Source organism: Anabrus simplex, chromosome 5 (genome assembly GCF_040414725.1).
Source record: "Anabrus simplex isolate iqAnaSimp1 chromosome 5, ASM4041472v1, whole genome shotgun sequence".
Lineage (NCBI taxonomy): Eukaryota > Metazoa > Arthropoda > Insecta > Orthoptera > Tettigoniidae > Anabrus > Anabrus simplex.
In genome coordinates this window covers 453527961-453549842 of record NC_090269.1, presented here as the reverse complement: position 1 = coordinate 453549842, position 21882 = coordinate 453527961, and the positions used below count along the sequence as shown (strand labels likewise).

The 21882-nt window shown below is 37.8% G+C and overlaps 1 protein-coding gene across 5 annotated transcripts in view; it reads left to right on the top strand.

Moving 5' to 3' along the window:
• Nucleotides 1-21882, top strand: part of LOC136875116 (zinc finger protein OZF) — a 198389-nt gene that overhangs the window by 164317 nt on the left and 12190 nt on the right. For 3 of the 5 annotated variants that reach the window (XM_067148847.2, XM_067148848.2, XM_067148849.2), the window contains one exon: nt 3524-3651. In XM_067148847.2, coding sequence (XP_067004948.2) covers nt 3574-3651 — 78 coding nt within the window. In that variant the 5' untranslated portion in view covers nt 3524-3573. The remainder of the gene's footprint in view (nt 1-3523; nt 3652-21882) is intronic. The other 2 variants (XM_067148854.2, XM_067148850.2) reach the window with 1 other exon arrangement.

The following is a 21882-nucleotide window of genomic DNA, read 5'->3' as shown; positions in this document are numbered from 1 at the left end:
TTTTCCATGATTTCTGCTGTGCCCCTTTGCTTGTGTTTCCCAATTTTGTGCCACCCACTAAATTACGCCTTTTATTGTAATTTTTAAAATTTTTGCAGGATTGTAAGTTCTTCATTCTCTTCAAGTAGGCTTTGAAGGAGAATTTTTTGTAATTTTGTTTTATTGCTTGCAACACTCCTTGGTACATTGGCTGCAAAATCAAAGTGACATTGGGTGGAAGAAAAATGGCTCTAATGTCACCGCAAAAACAAGTTGCATTTCTTCTGGATGCGGTGTCAGTAACAATGCATGAGGAGGCAGTTCATTTTCTTTGTCAAATGCTTTCACATTTGGCACAAGGGTTTTTCTGAACCAGTCTTGGAATGAGGCGCACGATCCCTCCAAACCTTTTTCTGATTTTTGTAATAAGGAGGGAGTGAGTTCATGTTTATGTTTCTGAAACACCGCTGTTTTCTAATTACCATTAGTGGAAGCTTATGTGTTGCAGAGACTTTGCTGAAGGTGATGAAACTCGTTCAGTTATTAGCGATTTTTATATGATAAGACTCATCAGATTGGGATGTGTCAGATCTTACCCACTGACGCTGGGTGTGTATGCAGGTGAACTTATCAGAAGCCCTATATAAGAGGCACAGTATGATAACTGCATACAGGAGATAAAATGGAATTATTGCCCACCTAGCAATTCCGAATGAAAATTCTAAGTTCCCAAGGAGGGAATTAGATACTTTTCCACCAATAGAGCATGTCAAAAAACAGATCAGATGTAAGGCTTTTCAGGCGTTTGCTCTATTAAGCAGCATTTCGTCTTAGGTCTGACACTAGACTCACTAGAGTGGGATGTGCCAGACCCTACCTACTGACACTGGGGGTGTATGCAGGTGAACTTATCAGAAGCCCTATATAAGAGGCACGGTATGATAACTGCATACGGGAGATAAAATGGAATTATTGACCACGTAGCATTTCCGAATGGAAATTATAAGTTCCCAAGGAGGGAGTTAGATATTTTTCCACCAATAGAGTATGTCAAAAAACAGATCAGATGTAAGGCTTTTCAGGCGTTTGCTCTATTAACCAGTGTTTTGTCTTAGGTCTGACACTAGACTCATCAGAGTGGGATGTATCAGACCCTATCTGCTGATGCTGGGCGTGTATGCAGGTGAACTTATACTTATCAGAAGCCCTATATAAGAGGCACGGTCTGATAACTGCATACGGGAGATAAAATGGAATTATTGCCCACCTAGCAATTCCGAATGAAAATTCTAAGTTCCCAAGGAGGGAATTAGATACTTTTCCACCAATAGAGAATGTCAAAAAACAGATCAGATGTAAGGCTTTTCAGGCGTTTGCTCTATTAACCAGCGTTTTGTCTTAGGTCTGACACTAGACTCATCAGATTGGGATGTGTCAGACCCTACCCACTGATGCTGGGCGTGTATGCAGGTGAACTTATCAGAAGCCCTACATCTGATCTGTTTTTGACATGCTCTATTGGTGGAAAAATATCTAAATCCCTCCTTGGGAACTGCAAGTTTCCACTCGCACAAGATGTCGGGCATGCGAACACATATTACTGCCATCCTTTTTCCATATATCCTGGAAATTATAAAATAATGCACCGGGCTGGAACAGTTCCTGGTACAGTACGTTACAAGAAATTTTAAATCCTTTTTAAATATCATTCATGAAAATATAATTTTCTAACTCTTTAAGTAAATATTTTGTTTTTAATTTTAATTTCGTCTCTTATTTGGTAGACTTAGTTGCATTGACCTACCAACCCCTTAAATATTATTTAAGATCCAGTCCTGTTATTTCTTAATTTTCTGGCCCTCCACATCAAATATTTAATGCTACTTGTGCCTTATGTTGCTATTGCCATTTCACATGTACACATTGTTGTATGGGCCCTTGAGTGTTGCAACAGCGTGTCAGTCTAGGGACCTGGAAGTTAGCTCGGGATAGAATAAATTTCAGATCTACATAGAGTCAGTCTAGGGACCTGGCAGTTAGCTCAGGATAGAGTTACTTTTGGATCTATGTTGAGTCAGTCTAGGGACCTGAAAGTTAGCTCAGGATAGAGTAATTTTTGGATCTACATTGAGTCAGTCTAGGGACCTGGCAGTTAGCTCAGGATAGAGTAACTTTGAGATCTACATCGAGTCAGTCTAGGGACATGGATATTAGCACAGGATAGAGTAAATTTGATATTTTCATCAAGTCAGTCTAGGGACATGGATATTAGCACAGGGTAGAGTAACTTTCGGATCTACATTGAATCAGTCTAGGGACATGGATATTAGCACAGGATAGAGTAACTTTCGGATCTACATTGAGTCAGTCTAGGGACCTGGAAGTTAGCACAGGATAGAGTAACTTTTGGATCTACATTGAGTCAGTCTAGGGACCTGGAAGTTAGCACAGGATCTACATTGAGTCAGTCTAGGGGCATGGATATTAGCACGGGATAGAGTAAATTTGATATTTTCATCAAGTCAGTCTAGGGACATGGATATTAGCACAGGGTAGAGTAACTTTCGGATCTACATTGAGTCAGTCTAGGGACCTGGCAGTTAGCTCAGGATAGAGTAACTTTCGGATCCAAATTGAATCAGTCTAGGGACATGGACATTAGCACAGGATAGAGTAACTTTCGGATCTACATTGAGTTAGTCTAGGGACCTGGAAGTTAGCACAGGGTAGAGTAACTTTCAGATCTACATTGAGTCAGTCTAGAGACCTGGCAGTTAGCTCAGGATAGAGTAACTTCTGGATCTACATTGAGTTAGTCTAGGGACCTGGAAGTTAGCACAGGGTAGAGTAACTTTTGGATCTACATTGAGTCAGTCTAGGGACATGGATATTAGCACAGGATAGAGTAACTTTCGGATCTACATTGAGTCAGTCTAGGGACCTGGCAGTTAGCTCAGGATAGAGTAACTTTCAGATCTACATTGAGTCAGTCTAGGGACATGGATATCAGCACAGGGTAGAGTAACTTTCGGATCTACATTGAGTCAGTCTAGGGACCTGAAAGTTAGCTCAGGATAGAGTAATTTTGAGATCTACATTGAGTCAGTCTAGGGACATGGATATTAGCACAGGATAGAGTAAATTTGATATTTTCATCAGGTCAGTCTAGGGACATGGAAGTTAGCTCAGGATTGAATAATTTTGAGATCTAAATTGAGTCAGTCTAATGATGTGGAGGTTTTGACAGGATAGAGAATCTTGGAGATCTACTTCAAACCACTCCTGTAGACTTTGTTTGAGTCAAGTATTATTGTCTGTGGTTTCTCACCAAGTTGGCTGCAGTTCAGTCCCTGTCAATGCACATGGAATCTTGAAATAAATGTCATCTCCCTGCAGCTTGAATTCACTATAAAACGAGAGGTTGTGGCAACTAATTTATAAAAACACATGCTGGCTTGCGTAGTTCATCAGTTAACTAATGACCCAATGAAGGAAAATCTCAACTCTTTCTATAATAAATATACTTCTGTGCTTTATGTTTCAGTAGAAAGTCAGTGGATGCAAGACAATTCAAGCACCGTGTAATTATGTCATATGCTGTGTAAAATGGACCTGGAAATTAATATCAAAGAGGAACCAGTCGGGCTGGAAGAAACAGAAAGTACATCATTTGTAAGTGCCATTTCTGATAATTTTATATTGATTAGAGTATAAATCATTGTTGTCGTAAGATCTATCTGTGTTGGTGCGATGTAAAGCGACTAGCAAAAAAGAAAGAGTGTAATTCATGTTCACCAGTTAACTAATGACCCAATGAAGGAAAATCTCAACTCTTTGTATAATAAATATACTTCTGTGCTTTATGTTTCAGTAGAAAGTCAGTGGATGCAAGACAATTCAAGCACCGTGTAATTATGTCATATGCTGTGTAAAATGGACCTGGAAATTTTCCCTTTCTCATTCTGTTATTTTGGCAAATTTCTATGAATATCAAAATATTAACAAAATTACAATTAATGCTATTTCCCAAATCGCCTTCCTTGAGAACCAGGTTACGTTGCCATGGTGGGGAATGAATCAGATAGCTGAGCTGCAGGTGCTACCATATTGGATGGGTATCTGTCGAGATTCCAGACTAACATATGGTTCATCAAAAGGTTGGTAGCCTTTCGGAAGTTACAAAGGGGGAATATCGATGATTGACGGATACGGCTTTGTAATAATACTTAACGTGGTTTAGCTGTATTGATACTGTTTTACAGCTCAAAGCAATGTAAAATTACAGCTGTAACTACTGCAGAGGACATGCAGCTCTCTCCGCATGAATGGTATCCTTATAATGGCTTCTTCCCAGGTAAAATATTCCAGACATTAAGTAGTCCCCCATTCAGATCTTTAGGTTGTTACCACACGAGGTCTGGGGCAATCATTAGGAAGACAGATACTGACATTCTGTGAGTCACAGCTTGAAATGTTAGAAGTTTGAATTGTTGTGGTAAGTTGGAGAATCAAAAAATGGGAGATAAATAGACTATGGGTGGATCTAGTTGATATAAGTAAAGTACATTGGCAGGAAGTGCAAGATTTTTGGTCAGGCAACTACAGAATTGTCAACACAAAATCAAACAGGGAAATGCATAAGAAAATGAATAAGAAGGTAGGGCAGCGGATAAGCTACTATGAGCAGCGAAGTGAAAGGATTATTTTTGTCAAAATAGACACCAAACAAATGCCCACCACAATAGTGCAGGTCTATATGCCTACTAGTTCAGTGGATGGTGAAGATATCAAAACAATATAGGTAGAGATAGAAGATTTAATACAATATGCAAAAGGTGGCTAGAATCCAATTGTCATGGGAGACTGGAATGCAATGGTATGCCATGGAAGAGAAAGTAATACAGTGAGAGCATTCAGACTAAAAGAGGAAGTCATCTCATTGATTTTTGCACTGATAATTATTTTTTTCCTTGCTTATATTCAATTTAAACACTACAAATGATGGCTATATACATGGGCGAGACCAGGAGAAACGTGAAGGTATCAAACAGACTTCATTAGGCTGAAGTTCAGAATGCAGGTCATGGACTGCAAGACTTTCCCAGGAGCAAACATGGACTCAGTGGATTACTCAGGGGATACTGGACCTGATTGATGAACAACAAAAGTACTAGATTGAAAAAAATTAGGAGGGCTGGAAGGAATATAGGTGATTAAAGAATGAAGAGGATAGAAAGTGCTCGATTGCTTAGGAAGAATGTCTGAAAGAGAAGTGCAAGGATGTTGTTGCATGAACATATCCAACAGTTGTATCAAGGTAAGGACATAGATGGTATGATTATGGAACAAGAAGAGGATGTTTATGCTAATGAAATGGGAGACCCTGTTTTGAGGCCAGAATGTGACAGAGCTTTGAGAGTCCTAAATGGGTAGTGCATAACTTATCTGGCCATATTCAGTATTTCTGGTGGAAAAATTAACATATATCAATAATAGTCATGTGCCACAGAACGATTCATAATTTATAGAATTCCCCGAAATGGTCTGATTAGTTACTCGCGGGTATATTCAATGATTGCCACTCTCTTTTCTCCTTCAGTACTTGGATTCTTATTTTACTATAGTGTGATCTCTTCGATCTTGTCCTCTGTCATCTACTGAAGTGTGGAAAGCTTGGGGTTATGGTGCAAGGACTTTCTTGTAGAACATTTTACATTTTCCACTTTTGAGGTGTATCTAAACATCTTCAGTGGCTAAACAACATAAGAGTAGAAGGTGTATGCTTGGCACATTTTTTTAGAGTTGTTTTGCAGAATCCGTTACTATCCTGCTTCTTTGAATCACTGTTCAATATGTAATAATATAGAAATGATCCTTTGAGATTCTGCTGGCAACAGCAGAGAGCACATGAAGATTGTTCCAGTGGTTACCATATTATAACTGAGCAAAAGTATAGAGGTTGAGTTTTATATTGTCCCCTTCTCCGGGGTCGCTCAGTTGGCGGAGCGTGAGTCCCAAAAGGGTGGACTGTTCGCAGGGCCAACTTGCTATTACGGGACCGACCTTCAGAAGATTTATATTTGCAGGGCCATTGGTGACTGGATAGGAGACATAATGTGGAATAAGAATCAGAACAAAATAACAAACTGGTTTATTAAAAAAAATTCAGTCTGGACAGTGCACAACAAAAAATATGATAACATTTCTTTAACGTAATTCAACTGATTATTCTTCTCGTTAACAAATAACTATGAGTCCTTGGCATGCTTAGCGAATTCATTGGATTCAATTACACCTTCAATGAACTTCCAACCGAAGCCCTTCTCTGTAACATTTGATTAATCATGTAATTAGTGGTACTGTCGTTATAATTGCAACAAAACAATGTTACACTGAACATGAGATAACCATATTTCATTACTTCCTTAATCTTTACGAATTACCCATTTGATTAATTCTTTCTTTAGCACATCTTTCTATCTAATTCATATTGGCATACTTTGAGAAAATTTCTTGAGAAACTACTTTGTCATACTTATGAGAAATCCTTCCTAAATCATTTTCTCACACCTTGAGAAATTCTTTACAACTTATTCTTGAGAAATTCTACACAAATGCTTTACAATTCTGAGAAATTCTTTGAGAAATTCTTTGGCGTATTTCCCCTCTCTCGCAGATTTCGCTCGACTGTATTCCTTTATAAAGCATAACAACGACTTCTAACTGACTAGAATTCTATGGATGGATAGAGCATCACGTAACACCACGCGTAATCAACAACAACAACAACAACAACATTGACTAATAAATCACATAACAAAACCCGAAAAGAATAAGCATTCCTGGAAAGACATGGATAACTGTCACGTAACAACATAATCACACCAACAGTTTATAGGCAGTTTTATCACACAGTTGAACTATTATACTTTATTATCATCATTCACTTATTATTATATTCTCCTCTTAAATTTTATTGAAGACCCTTATAGCATGAACCAATCATAATAAGAATTCATCAAGACTATTGTTTCAAGACGAAAATAGGATGACTAAATTGATCTCGAAGAAATAATCATCACCACCATCATCGGAAAGATGCGTCTGTGAGCCCCAGGAAAAGCTAATAATAAGCAAGCCGTACATTATACAATATCGGTTGTTGAGCGAAGGAAAGAACTATTATTAGTCCCTAAATATTATCAAATCACTATAAATCACTATCATCACTATAATTCACCATAATCACTATGACTGATATGCACCCTAGTGGTCCCATATCGTCCATTTCATCGTAAATCCACCATCACAATATCATTCAATTTTATTCTCAACAACCAGTCAAATACCCGACTTTCATTATTATTATTATTATTATTATTATTATTATTATTATTGTTTTTATTTCTCCTACTATAGCTCCTAGAAAATGTCTTCTCGATGAGCTGCTTCTAGTACACATCAATTACCATCCCTTCTGATATCAGTCATATCACATAAAAAAATAGTTCATTAAGCCTTCGATTTATTAGTATTTTACTCCTATATTTAATTTCAATCTCCTCGTCATGATTATTATGACCACATTTTATCTTCTTCTTCTTCTTCTTCTTCTTCTTCTTCTTATTATTATTATGCTTATTTTTAGGTCTTAATCCCCCATAATTTCTTTTGAAGATTCTAAATATTCATGACCTTGTAAAACTCACTGGCAACTGGGATTACTTATCACCGAATCAAAAACACAAACATTATTCCAAGAGAATGCAAAGATAGAAAATGTAGAAACCATAAATCAAAGAATGCATGAATACTCTACCATCACCATTTAAGTACAACATTACAAAAGAAACTACACTCCTCTAAGCAAGAATACAATCTACTAGTCCTCAACGGAAAGAGAAGAAATTTTACAATGGTACTTATGGTTCTGATGGAAATCCTTGGCGTCGGGATGCAGCTATGGGCATCGGCGTCCTCTTCTTCTGCTATGGAGGCTTGTAGTCGGACATGTCCATCGCGCTGGCGTGCACACTTTGGCTTAACCCATCATGACTACGGCTACGTATAGCAGCGTCGTATCACTCCAACAATGTTCCAGAAAATTCCAGGATTTTCCTCTCGTTCGATGCATGCTGTTGGCTAGTCTTCACAGAGGTAGCTGAAACTGAAATTTTATATCAGAAAATAGGATTCACACTAGTTGTATACCACTAAATTATTTACGACACTTAACTGGCACAATGGTGTACACTCCGGTTCAGTTTTACCCCAAGCTTCGAATTCTGAACACATCCACAAGATTACAGTACATCTTGAAGCTGATGGAACATTATTACTGGTACTACGATGTTTTATAGGCCAGGTTTCCTGTCGAATGTTCACTTCAGATAGTTCTCTTCCCTTATAATCTCCAATGAGACATTTCATAGATTTCTACTGCAACACTCGGCGTAAATGAGCACACGAACTGTCTGTGGTTTTGCAAGTTCCCCACAGTGAAATGTGCGGCTATAACAACCTCGCTCTCTACTGAATTAGGCTGGCGAAAAGTTGAACTAGCACTCAAATAAAACAGTGGTAGATACATAATAACACTGTCCGCGAACATTCATCTTCTCCCTAGAGGTTAAGATTATACGACGTTCTTCTAGAAGACGGTATTACTTGTCTTCTCCTTAGATACTCTTCTGTTCGATTCTCCCTTCGAGACTGTAATGTTCTCTTCAACCTTTCCTTAGAGACTCTGCTTCGACTTGTTTCTAGAAAGATCTTAAGACCTTCCAGTACCTTCCTCGATTTTCATCGGCTGTTGACCTTCTTGTGACGTGATTCGTCCTTCACACTGGCAAGTAGATTTCTCCAGAATACCGTTCCCCTCTCGGCTGTCGGCGCACTAAGTGATGTAACTGCGTGACGTGGCGACCTTCACCGGCCTGTTGACCTGGTTCACATTCGCCCGCAGCGGCACGGCACGGTAACAGCTGATGCATGCTCACTTATAAACCAATGTTCCGTTACAAAAATTACTCCAGCTTCCCCAAATTCAATCAGGCACCATTTAAATGGGTACAATATATGTAGAAATATTGGTTTATTAATTGTCAATTATGTTTATTATTAGAGGGGTAAACAGACATTGAGAAATGAGAAACTAGTTCTGTGGTCTATACTAAGTTACAATATAATGCATTGGAACGAAACTGACTTCTTTAAAATGTTGTTGAAATGCATTGAATTGGTGATTATATTCCAAATTAATAGGCATTTGTCGGTATAATAAAACCAACAAATTCTGTTTATGTGAAAACACAGTCTTCCAGAGAAGTTTTTGCAGGTGTCCACCCTTCACATAGAGACGACCAGGTTCTTTAGTCAATAAGAAGTGTAGGGTGAAAGAAAACTTGTACTGAGCCCTCAACTTGTGAGGTTGTATTTCTGAGACATACATTGTCAGGTGAGGTCTCAGAGACTGCTGATGTATCTTAGTTACCCATAGCCACATATAACCAAATGATTATCTTTAAATTGCTTGTATTCGTACCTCCCTTCATCTAACAGAGGTTAAAAATGCAAATAATTCATAAAATCAAAGTGTACGTCTTATTTTCATTCCTAATAGAGAATCTCTTCATTGATCATCAGTTTCAACTAATTTGAATAAAAAGGAACATTTAAAAAAATCTTATACAACTAATAATCAGGAACAAATAGGCTACATGTGACTGCGAGTGTGAACGGTAAAACAAGGTGAATTATTTCGTTTTGTAAAAAAATCAAAGGATATCATTATTTGGGCATAATTGTTATGGTTTTGTGCAACCCGATGAAGATGAAACCGGGAATGATAATCAAAACCCAAAAACAAACTTGGGGAATATTATTCTGCTTCCAAATTCGTACAATATTACAAGGGGAGAAAAAAAATAATGTTCCACAATGTAAACTGAACAACAACACACGCTAGAGGTCAGCTAGCAACTCACGACCCAAGCTATTCAATTTCATTAATAATAATAGGCAAAGCCTGCCAAAAATTTTTGCGTTCACCAGATAACAAATATTTAGGCTAGTGACGTAACAAAGCAAGAAGAAAACAAACTACGTAAGAATAAGGTATGTGAGCATTAATTACCTCAAAGTACATGAACCGGGCAAAGGATTTTCAGATTTCTACAACCGAGAGGCTATCGACATGAATAATAATAATAAAATTATAATTACATGTATCATAAGATTTAACTTCTTAGGATGTGGCATATCATATAAGAAATAATTTTACAAAAGACCAAGATGGTCGAGGTGGCCTTGGAAGCACGACAATGAGCACATGAGATGAGACCAAACGCGGAAGAAAATGATATATAGCACCAAGACACCAAATCAGAAAATCACACGAAATCAGACACAAATCAATGCACGCATTACAAAATCAGGGAAAACTGGCAGAGCGAGAAACACACCCAGATAATATAAATAATAATAATAATAATAATACGAACAACCAAAACAATGCACACACCAAATATGGAACAGAAAACAAGAAACGTACAACAATCCCAATAACAGCAAGGTTAGAATGACATAATGTACATATGCTAACACTGCGAGTTTCCAATTCACCTCATAATTAAATTTATATATCACTTACATGAGAATTTTTACAATAGTGATTTAATTTTTCAGTTGGCTACTAAATTTTCAAATACTAGGTATAGAGTCCAGATTTAATTTCAACAACATTGGTTTGTAAACAGACAAGTTAATGTTTTTGACAATTCCAAGACGATGGTTGTAAATAATGTCTCCTCCAAGTAATCCACTGAAGTTGGCATTGCTCCAAAAGAATTTGTGAATAAATATTACTTACATGCTGGTGGTTTTGTATCCAAATTAGTGTAATACTTTATCACAAACTCGCACCAGAAGCACGGTTTCAGAGGTAATCTGCCTGCTTGGCACGCAGACCGCAGTCAACACTCACACAGTAATCACCAAAATACCAAGTTAGTATTTCTAGTGGAACATAACAAGACAGAAAACATATTCAGGCCATTGCATACTCTATCTCCTGCCTACCCGGGAGTATCTTACTCCATTTCGCCAGTCTTCAAAGTCTTTTAAGGAACAAGGCTACTCACAGCTCAGTAAGAACCAGACTACTTCCTCGCTAGCTGGCGAGACCGAAAACAACTGCCGAGTGTTCCGCCCAAGAGAGACTGCGCATGTTCATGTCAAAGATTTGCTTATTGAGCCGATGAGGAATATCAAAGTTATTGACATAATAATGGCAAAGTATGCATTTAAATAGGATAGTTCAGGCACATAAATTAACGGCAATGCAAACAATGGCCGAGAATGGCAGATAAGATCCCCCACACAAAAATACATATGTCCAACAAATGAGGGTACCGTAAATTATTGTCTCATTTTTTATCCTGCTTCTTTTTGCCAATGGCTCATATGACCATTTATATCGTTTCTTTCATAATATGTTCTTCTAGTAGTGGTATTCTCACCATTTGCAGCATTTTCATCTTCTTTCTCTTCTGCACTCTCACTGATGCCACTCCCAGAAAATGCACCTCCTGAAATATAGTCACTGTTTGTAATAAAGAAATCTTCATCAGTCAGTTTCAATATCACTTGCACACTCCATAAGCCATGACTATACAGTGCTTTTAAATCTACAGTCTACTATCCCAGGTCCCGCTCCAACATGTGGAACGCAAACGGTGATGTGCGGTGTATGATACCGCTCATGCAATCAACTGCACCTGTAAACAGCGAGAGCTACACTCAAGTTCACACATTAGGAAAGTAGATGAAAGAACATATTTCAGCCAACAACAGAAAGGAATGAAATAGAATTTTAAAAGTTTCCCATGGTCTGTGTGATCGCACCTCACAAGTAGAGGGTTAATGATGAGAAAGTATACAAAATTGGCGAAAATTAGAAAATAAGCCTACAAAATCTGTACGATGACTTTACATTAAACCGCCGTGCAAGGTTACTGCAGCCACGTGATCATGATAAACGGGTAATGGGATGTTGTGAAACATTCTTGATGATCCATGCCCTATAATTATATGTTTCAGATATTGGATTGGAGTACTGAAAAGGCTAATTACATATTTGAAATTCTTTTGTATGATGAACAGATGGGAGTATGGTGCTCAGTGAATGGATACAGAGTAACAGGGCCAAGAGATTGAGGGATAATGTACTCAAGTCAGTTTTTGACAGAGTGGTGGCCATTGACTGTAAAAATGGATATTTCAAGCACAACTGCCTCACTGCACATTAATCTGCATTGAGGGAATTTTGGGATATAGCGTTATTTGTTCGTATTATGGCTGTCACGGTCCCTGGATGTTAGATTAGCTGCTAGAAGAAATCACGAGAGAAATAGCCCCAATTACTGAAGATGAACTAATGCATGTGAATTGGAGTTTCTTAACACAGTTCCCAAAATTTGTGGATGAAAGAGATGATTTGCAACATCTCTCTTCATAAAGTATGTGCTCATTTTCAGGATTTTAATTGTTATATCATGTCATGTATGGACAGAGTAGGGTGTTGCTGTGCTTGTTGGTATGTCATGGTGTGGGAAGTAATGAGCTGCAGGTTGACTTATGAGAGAATGTCACACTAAATATAGACATGTTTGATACTTTCTCACAGCTCAGATAATTTTATATGGGTTATGACAATCATTGTATTCTTCTTCTTCTTCTTCTTCTTCTTCTTCTTCTTCTTCTTCTTCTTAATAGTAGTAGTAGTACTAGCATTATCTATGAGCTGGCTTAGACCACCATGACCCTTTGAATGTGGGAGAGGTTCATTGGGAAGATAAAGTAAGCTTTGGGAAAGGGATTAATGGGATATGAAAATTTCAGTCTCTCTCACCTAACCGTCAGTGGCAAATGGTTATGATAGAGAGATGATCTTCTGTTTCAGCACTTCCTTCACAACATATTAGGTTACTTCCCACTTGGTTTCGCTAAACCTAGTCGACCGAGCATAAGTTAGTAAATGTACTAATTTTACAAGTTCGGAACATTATACAACATGTTTATGCATTTACAACTTTCAGTATTGTCGGCAGTATAAGTTGGCTATTTGTTAGTCTTACTGTTGCATAGAGAACAAATTCTCACACCGCAATGTTGCTGTTGATTGTGTTCTTAGCTGTTCTTATTTGTCAGAAATTTTTCAAGGCTTTATTCAAAAGATAGAAATGAGTATGAAAGAAAAATTGTTGCAGCAAATCTACACCATTAAATCATTGCCGCAGAAAGGGGATATTTTGGCATTCTGTTCTACCTTAAGAGGGCAAGCCAGACACTCAAGGAAATGTACTGTCCTTGTTAAAATGCAGCATCTCATCATGTTAACCTTTAACAGCTCAGCGTATCCATATGGACACGTATGTAAGGTTTATTTCAGTTGCTTCTGTGAAATTTTGTAACAAAATATTACCACTGACATACCTGTGTAGATTTAGGGAAACTGTCAGAAACATATATAAGTACTAGTTCTTGATTGGCACTTAGTTGTAACAGTGTAATTCTTGTTAGTAGTTTTCATCACAAAAATTATGGACATCGATGTCAGGTACGTGCATTATTGTATGGTCATATCACTTTTTTTTAGCTGAGTTTCAGCTTAGTAAGCCACCTGAACAGTTTTAATCAATGGACAGACCATCATATAGTTAGATATGTATTTAGGGCCTCATGTCTTGCCACATGTCCATACAGACACACTGGGCATTAATGGAGTCAGGCTAATTTTATACACTCTTTCTGTTGCATTCTTCGGGTGTAATAATTCCTTCATTTTAGAGTCTTTTTAAGAGCTGTACCCCTGATCTGAGCATTAGGGATGCCTTGGAGATACTCCTGCAAGATGATAGTGGCAGACCACTCGATCCAGCTATTTTGACACTCGAAGATGTTGGAGGAATCTAAACCTAAAGAGCTTCTAGCTGATGCAGAAGTCATTCCAGTAAATAAAGAAATTGACACTGAGCATGTGAAACTGAACAGAATTAAGGATAACATGGAAAGAAGAAGAACCAAAGAGGATATTCTGAACATTATAATGGTATTAGTGTAACTGCAGCATCTGTAATGTAATACCCCCTGTATCCACGGTAAAAGGTATTCAACAAAGGAGAAAAGGTCCATTCAAATTCATCGTCCTCACAATGTTGGTGAACGTAACAGGGGTAAGAGGGTCATGGACATAATGAATGAAAACTCTCTATGTACAGGTTCAAAATTTGAAACAGGAAATGGTACTGGGCTTTGCTCTCGTGGCTTATTTATATATCTATCCACAATGCATGCCAACTGAAGAAAGGAACAGGTGCAAAGCTCACACGTTTAGATTTCCGATGAGATCTTGCGCAAGTGGACCTGACAAACTACATTAATCCCACTAAAAGAGCAGGAAGACCATCCACTAGTGTATTAACATATGAGTTGTGTCTCCCCAGTAATGTACAAACACTGTAAAGAAAATGGAAAATAAGAGGAGATGTGCAGGAGTGTATTGTGTGAAGAAATCATCAGCAGAACACGTTAAATGTGATGCAAGACTGTGTTGAGTGTTTTAAACTGCACAATCCACAGAAATGTGAAGCATATTGTTGTGTGTGGAAACTATTTTGAAGGGCGTTGAAATTGTCTCCATAACTGCCCAGCGGACACGTTGAGTTTAAGACCCGGTATGGAGCTGAGAAATAAAATCTTGGTTTCCAACATTATTTTAGATGCTTATAAAGCATATTCATCAAAGAAATTAAAATGAACAGAAATTAAAATAGTGTAATTTGAGCATTTAAGGAAGGGTTAATATAATTTTTTACATGTATTGAAAATTTGTCTTAAAAGAGATCTTACCATTAAATAGCAGCTTAGATAAGTACAGAATACTTTCACAAATTTTCTATAGATAGCAGAGAACTACTGCATTTGTACATTATCTTGCTTGATCACAACACCACCTCACAATCATTTACAGATATACGCAACATCTGAGGATGTTCTTGTAGAACGAAACATGTCATTCTTTGTGCAAAAGTGTGTATTTTTTTACAGGTATGATAAAGTGTTGTAAAGAGTGTTTTAAACTTAGGTACATCTACCACTTAGTCGCTTGCTTCACAGCTGTCAGAACTAAGCAATCCTCCTGCTTACTCCTACCTCTTCCTCTTCATTGTTATTCCCTCCTCTCCTTAATTTATCTACCCTTAATTAACTTGTGTATACTGGTAACTTCTGTACCATAATGCTCTTTTAATTAGTAAATTAACTTTGATTAGAATGCCAGTCTCTTAAAAGGTCATAGAGAAGGCACTGGAACAGTAGATGCAGTCTCCATTGGCTGGCTACCATCAATAACAGAAGAGACCCCTCTCTTCCCACCGACACACGTTGATGAATGTTATCTGATGGAGGCTGTGACAGTGACTGAGGAGCTTTGCCTCCCTCACATTGCCGTCTGAACTTTGTCATGAGCTTTCAGTATGACATTCCAGTGTACAATAAATATCAGGAGCTTTTTCCCGATTAGTAAGAAGTCCTTTTTCTCTCCGCGGTCGGGTCATTAATGAAGTGAGATGACAGGATGCCCTTCCTGATGTGAACCTCACCAAAGCAAGTTAACGAGAAGAAATGTATGACGTTTTATATGACAGTAGGAGTGAAACTCGGTGCCTGTCGAATAGCACCAAGGCCTGTTCAAGGCGTTATATCCCCATCCGATGGTCTAACAGCATTATATGCTCCCACTCCAGATGAGCTCTAGGAAGAGCTTTTGGCCCACTATCAGGTGATTAGAAATTTGTACACCACCACCTCTCCTGCCCTGCCAGTGGTGAACATTGTTTTCACCAGTGTAACTCTAACCGTGGTGTCAGACTGTATAGACTTGACGCCTTAACGATTATGGTTGCAATTGGACCTTGTCAATAAGTACATTATTTAATTAGAAAGGAATTGATTATTGAAATTTGAATTTGATGTAAAATAGCTGTACTCACCAAAATCATAACGTCATATTATGAGGGAAACTGTTTTAAAACTTCAATGGCTAAATGATAGTTCACGCGTGTTTGCACCTTCACAAGGTACATCACGTCCTTGCAATAGCAAATAGTTGTGAACAACACATCTTTCGCAAGAGCATGGCTCCCATGAGGTTGCTTGTTTTAAATTCTTAGTAATTTGTAAAAACATATTGGTGCATTAAAAGCTGTTGATGGAACTACGTCGTGGTTTTTAAATTTATGATTGCTTTGTTACGGACTTTCCGTGGAGCAGAAGGAGGTGAAAGAAGGTGCTGGTGGGAATGGGTCTGTCTACTATATCAAAGATTAAGTTAAAACTTTAACTTAGGTTATATTTCTTTTCCAATCACAAACTTAACAAATCTTTCACTTAATGAAATAACAGGGTTACAGGTACAACTAGCAATCTTGAATCAAGAATTGGAAAACTCAAGATTAGAGAATTTAACAAATTTGGACTTCAAGCCCCTAATTTCCAACTTTACAATATCACATATTAGTGTTCACATAGACAAGGAGAAATCTCCCAAAACAAGAGCACTTTGCTCCATCCGATACAAATTTATAGCCTTCCAGAGGCAGCCCTCAATTTTACAGTTGAAGTAGAAATCACAGACAAGTCCTTACATGCTCTCCCACTTTAACCAAGGAGACTGAGCTCCTAATTTCTTACAGCCCACGTAAGGCAACGCCTCTCTAGACCCAACATACAATTTTACAATTTTGTACGCAAGGGTAACTAGTACCCAAACCACTGGGCCTTCGTGGAAGATTAAAACAGGATAGATTACTGGCCTGAACACAAAATGAATGGAGGCATACATTTGCGCTCCTAGAAAATTAAAAATAAAACCCTAATTGGGCTCACGGCCCAATGAAGCAGAGGCTAATCCCAAGCTACTGAGGTGACTAGAATGAAGGTTAATTACGCTTTACAGAAAAGATAAACAGTTACAGAATCATCGTCACCTCGAACTAAGTTGAAGGGGAACTCGAGAGGTTAACACACTCTCTATCCCTGATTTACTGTTTAAGATTTTTATGACATTTTACATTAGCTGAAAGAAAGTTTACATTTTAGAAAACAGGAGGCTACATAGTTAGAAATGACAACTTTCCCCTCGTGTAAGTCTGAGGAGTTAGCTACAGAGAGAAATGGCTGGTGGCCATTACCTAGGCTGATGAACTGCCTGGCAAAGAAATTTGGTGATCCAAAGACAAGGCAGCTTATATGCATGAGGGGGCGGTTCGAGAGGGTTCTGGACTAAACCCCGACACACCCTCTCATTTTTATTGGCAAATTCAAAAGGTACAAGAAGTATGTGATTGGTTGAAAAATAATTACAGAAAGTTCCTGATTGGCCAGGTTCAAAAACTGGCAGAATGAAAAAGGAGTGTTACAAACCTTGACACAACAAAATAAATTAAAGTTAATTTAGTTGATAAAACATAATAACACAAAACTTCCTTAAATCACTAATTCTTTTACCTTGCACCAGAGTGCAATACCTCTGTTTTCTTGTAATGACATCTATGGAGAAAAGTTCAAACTTCTTGATGTAAACCAGAACAAAACAAATAAATACAGACATTTTAGGCAACTTCTGAATGGCATATTGCTCAATAATTCAATGGTGACATCTTCTGGTCAATGTCCCAACATCATGCCTTAGTTGTTTCACATTTTGTTAGATAGATTTCCTTAAGGCGCTTCTTTTAAATGTGCGGAGTTGAGGTGTACCTCCCAGTACATCTGGACTATAAGTTTTTATTGACATTAAGAGTTCTTACTACGTATTTGTATACGATCTTTTGATTTTCTCCACATCTTATTGGTGCTATAGTTCTTAAACTATTAAGAGTGTCCTTTGACACATTAATTTCACAAATGGACACAGCCACATTCAAGGAATTGTATCCTGAAAATATCATTATGGAGAGTATATTTTAGCGATATCGTTGTCTTAGTCAATAGACTGGTTTGGAGCAGCTCTGCATGCCATTGTGTCCTGCGTTAATTTTTCATTTTTGTGGGACTACTACATCCTGCATCTGCTCTAATCTGCTTGTCATATTCATACCTCGATCTAACTCTACCATTCTTACTGCTTACACGTCCTTCAAGAGCCTACTGGACAAGTCCTGAGGTCTTAGGATGCGTCCTATTGTTCTATCCCTTCTCTTGCCGTATTTACCCAAATCAGTCTCCACTCACCAATTCGGTTCCATATCTCTTCAATTGTGATTCAATCTACCCATCTCACCTTTTACATTCTTCTGTAGCACCACATCACACAAGCTTCTATTCTCTTTCACTCCATTGTTTTGTTTTGGATTTATTTATTTTCATCTTGTACTTCTCTTCCAAGCCTCTATCCATACCAAATCTTCTGTAGTCTCAGATAAAAGAACAATATAATTGGTGAATCTCAGGGTTTTGATTTCCTCTCTTTTAATTGTGATACCCTGTTTAAATTCCTCCCTGTTCTATATAAACATTGAAAAGGAAGTGGAGATGATACAGCAAAAGGCTTCAATACTAAAAGTAGTATAATAGAAAGTGGTTCTCCATCTGAGCTCTTAATATTCATACACCTAGATTTCCTTTCTCCAAAGGTTTCCTTGATTTTCCTGTATCAAGAATCTGCCTTTCCTAGGCCCATACAACCTTCAACATGCCTACTACTCTTCTTCAGCCATTTCCCTTAGCTGGCAGGTTCTCTGTGTTTAATAATTTTAATTGTAATTTTTGTAACGGGTCCTAGAAATTCGGGATGTTTTGCAGGATCTTTTATATCGCTGATGAAGAGAAAGATAAAATTCCTCGTAACATGTTCTGTATGATTAATCAATAATGTCTATTCATGTTTTAAATATGACAGGGCAGACCCATTGTTTTATTTGTTTTTCTAAGTCTATGCAGACCAGTATACGACCAAAAATGGTCATATTTGTTAATTAAGTGTTTTTGTAGAAACTGAAAGAAATCTGTTAGCAAACCTTGTGTTATATCTGCTTACTATGCTTTCTTTTATTCACATCTACAGTATGGAACAATAATATGGTGAAATTCCATGAGGGCTCTGTATGTATTATACGGTAAAAGAAATCAGTGAGGGGCATACTGAGTAATGTAGGGTCACTGGGAATTTTGACTCTTCCCTCAATGTATGCTTGCCAATGCATAAGAATACCTGCTTAATTACCCGTTAAGGAAGGAGGTACATCAGTATAACAGAAGAAGAAATGATACACACACTCGTCATGTTAGATTAACCCTCGTACGCTCGCGCTAGGAATAGACGCAGCGTTACTCGCGCGGGCTACATACGTAGCCCAAACTAAAATTCAATCTGAATGACTCGTACCGCTATTTTTTGGTTTGTTTGGTAATAGTATCTTAAATAGTAGTATATATAAATATTCTAAGCCAAATTTGAAGACCATATGTAGGTTTTTCTTTTATTGAGAAGAGGAAATGAAAACTCTTGAAGAAAAATTTGATTGCATCTCACACTAAGGGAAATCTACCGTGGAAAGAGAAATAAAAGAATTACAGCTTTTAAATTTATTTATATATATACCCATATACCTCCATTACAACATATTTGCATGCTAAATATATGAAAACAGTATCAGGTTAAAAAATTGTCTTATAGTTTCTGTGAACATTTTAGGGAATTTTAGCACTATATCAAAGCATGTATTTCTGCAGTATCGGTAAATTTTGCATCATGATCACGTTCAAACCTGTCTCTTAATTCACCTATATACATATTTGTCACTGTGGTTATCATTTGTATTATATTGCTACCTATAAAACGTTCTAAACATTCAAGTTCCGTTTTCAGAGTACGAGCAATTCCCTTAGGGCCAGGAAAGTGAATGATAATATTACGGGCTCTTTTACGCACAGTGGAACGTGGATGATCCCTCGGTACATGGATGATCCCTTAGCCACTTGAAATTGTCCTTGGCAGTGAACCATCCGGAATTATTGCTGCCAGAACCTTCATCGTCATTTGTCGTTGGACACTCGAGCGGGGTATCTTCCTCAATGCTTGTACCTCCTTCAGATTCAGTTTCGTGTAATTCTTGTGTAAGAATATCCTGTTCACTATCTCACCACTAACTACTATCACTACTTTCATCTAACCACTGACTGATTTGAAAGTCATCTACTTGGCCGCCTGTGCAGCGACGTTTCCTTTGCTCGGCCATTGTCAGCACTGAAACAGCAATGCTCGCGCGGGCTACAATTGTAGCCCAGAACACTTCTAATCTGTCTGGCGCCTAAATGGCTCACCTAGACAAGCCGGAAACACACTCGCCAGTTAAATGCAACATTGACAGGCAGCTATAGAGAGTATCAACATTCCTGGTAATGAATATACTCTGTACCACAACACCTGTAGCCCACGCGAGTATCCGAGGGTTAAAGAAAACAAAAATGTCATAACTACACAAGAATGAGACCGTTTAACATTGGAATTAACAGTAGGACCGCCGGAACATACTCTATACCTAGAAACGCCGATGCGATCATTTTGACCGCTGTATTGAAATTATTATTTTTATTCTCATTACCTATGGTAACTCATTATCATCGTTTCAAATATGTGTCACTAAGTTTATAAAACATTAATCATGGGATCTAACATGGGAAGGAAACAAATTATTTATTAGTATTTCAAATGTACTACTTTCCTCATTTATTACAAACACGAAAACGTTTCTATGAAACACACTTATCTGTTGAACGAACATTGTTTTTACTTCAAATTATTTTAGTCTAAATGGTAAAATAATTGTTACTCATTATCAGAGAAGAAAATTACTGTAACATTTCATTTAGTGCAATTTATGACCTGAAACATGTTTGTCAAATCCATGTATCACAACATATTTTTGTTTTTCTTTTCCTTCGGTGTATTTGCACACACTGATGCAATTGTGCCTTTAGAAGGAGGAACTATATACCATGACCTTAGTTATGTGTTTTGAGCAATAACCATGTACACGCTGTTTGCACTTTGTGCAGGTAAAACTTGTCTTATTCCTGCATTTCTTCATTTGGCATTGTCTCTTCTGTACATTTCCTTCCACAGGCTCCCTAAATTTGGGTTCTGTATCCACAGACTTAGGTTTCGATCCCAGGTACCCCATACGAAGCTCCTCAGCTAGCTTCAGGATGTAATTCGGTGACTGATCTTCTTCCCCATCATTACTACACTTTCGGGAAGAGTCTCGTCACATGGTCTGAGGTCTTCTTTTCCTAGGTAAGGAAACCCATTGCACGGAAGCTTTGAGTTAACGTCCACAAGAAGCCGAAACTTAATTCCAGATTTAACTGGTTTGTTAGGCATGTACAGCAAGAATGGCCACCTTGTTTTGTTTGGAAAAAGCTGCTCATCAGCAGGCAGATTTTCACCTGGAATATAAGTCAATTGACAATTTTCAATACATTTGTTCCATACTTTTGATACTAACGCAAATTCATCAGTCTTCAAACGTTCTAATCTTGTAGTTCTGATGCCAAAACAAAAAATCTTTGGATTTCTCGTAAACAGTTCCTCCCGATTGTGTCACTGAAGGATGGTGCCCCCACTTTTTAGACCAGAGCTCAAAGTTCAGTGCTACTGGCTCCAAGAACACCATGAGTATACATTAAGACAATGAATGCCTCCAGTTTCTCTAAACTTACACTCCAGATTTTATCTCCTAAAACATGTTTTGCTTCAGTTTCCGTACAGTGCTTGATGTGTTTCAATATAGATTCATCAGTAAAAAGACGCCATGCACAAGCTACACTGTTGTCAGAAAC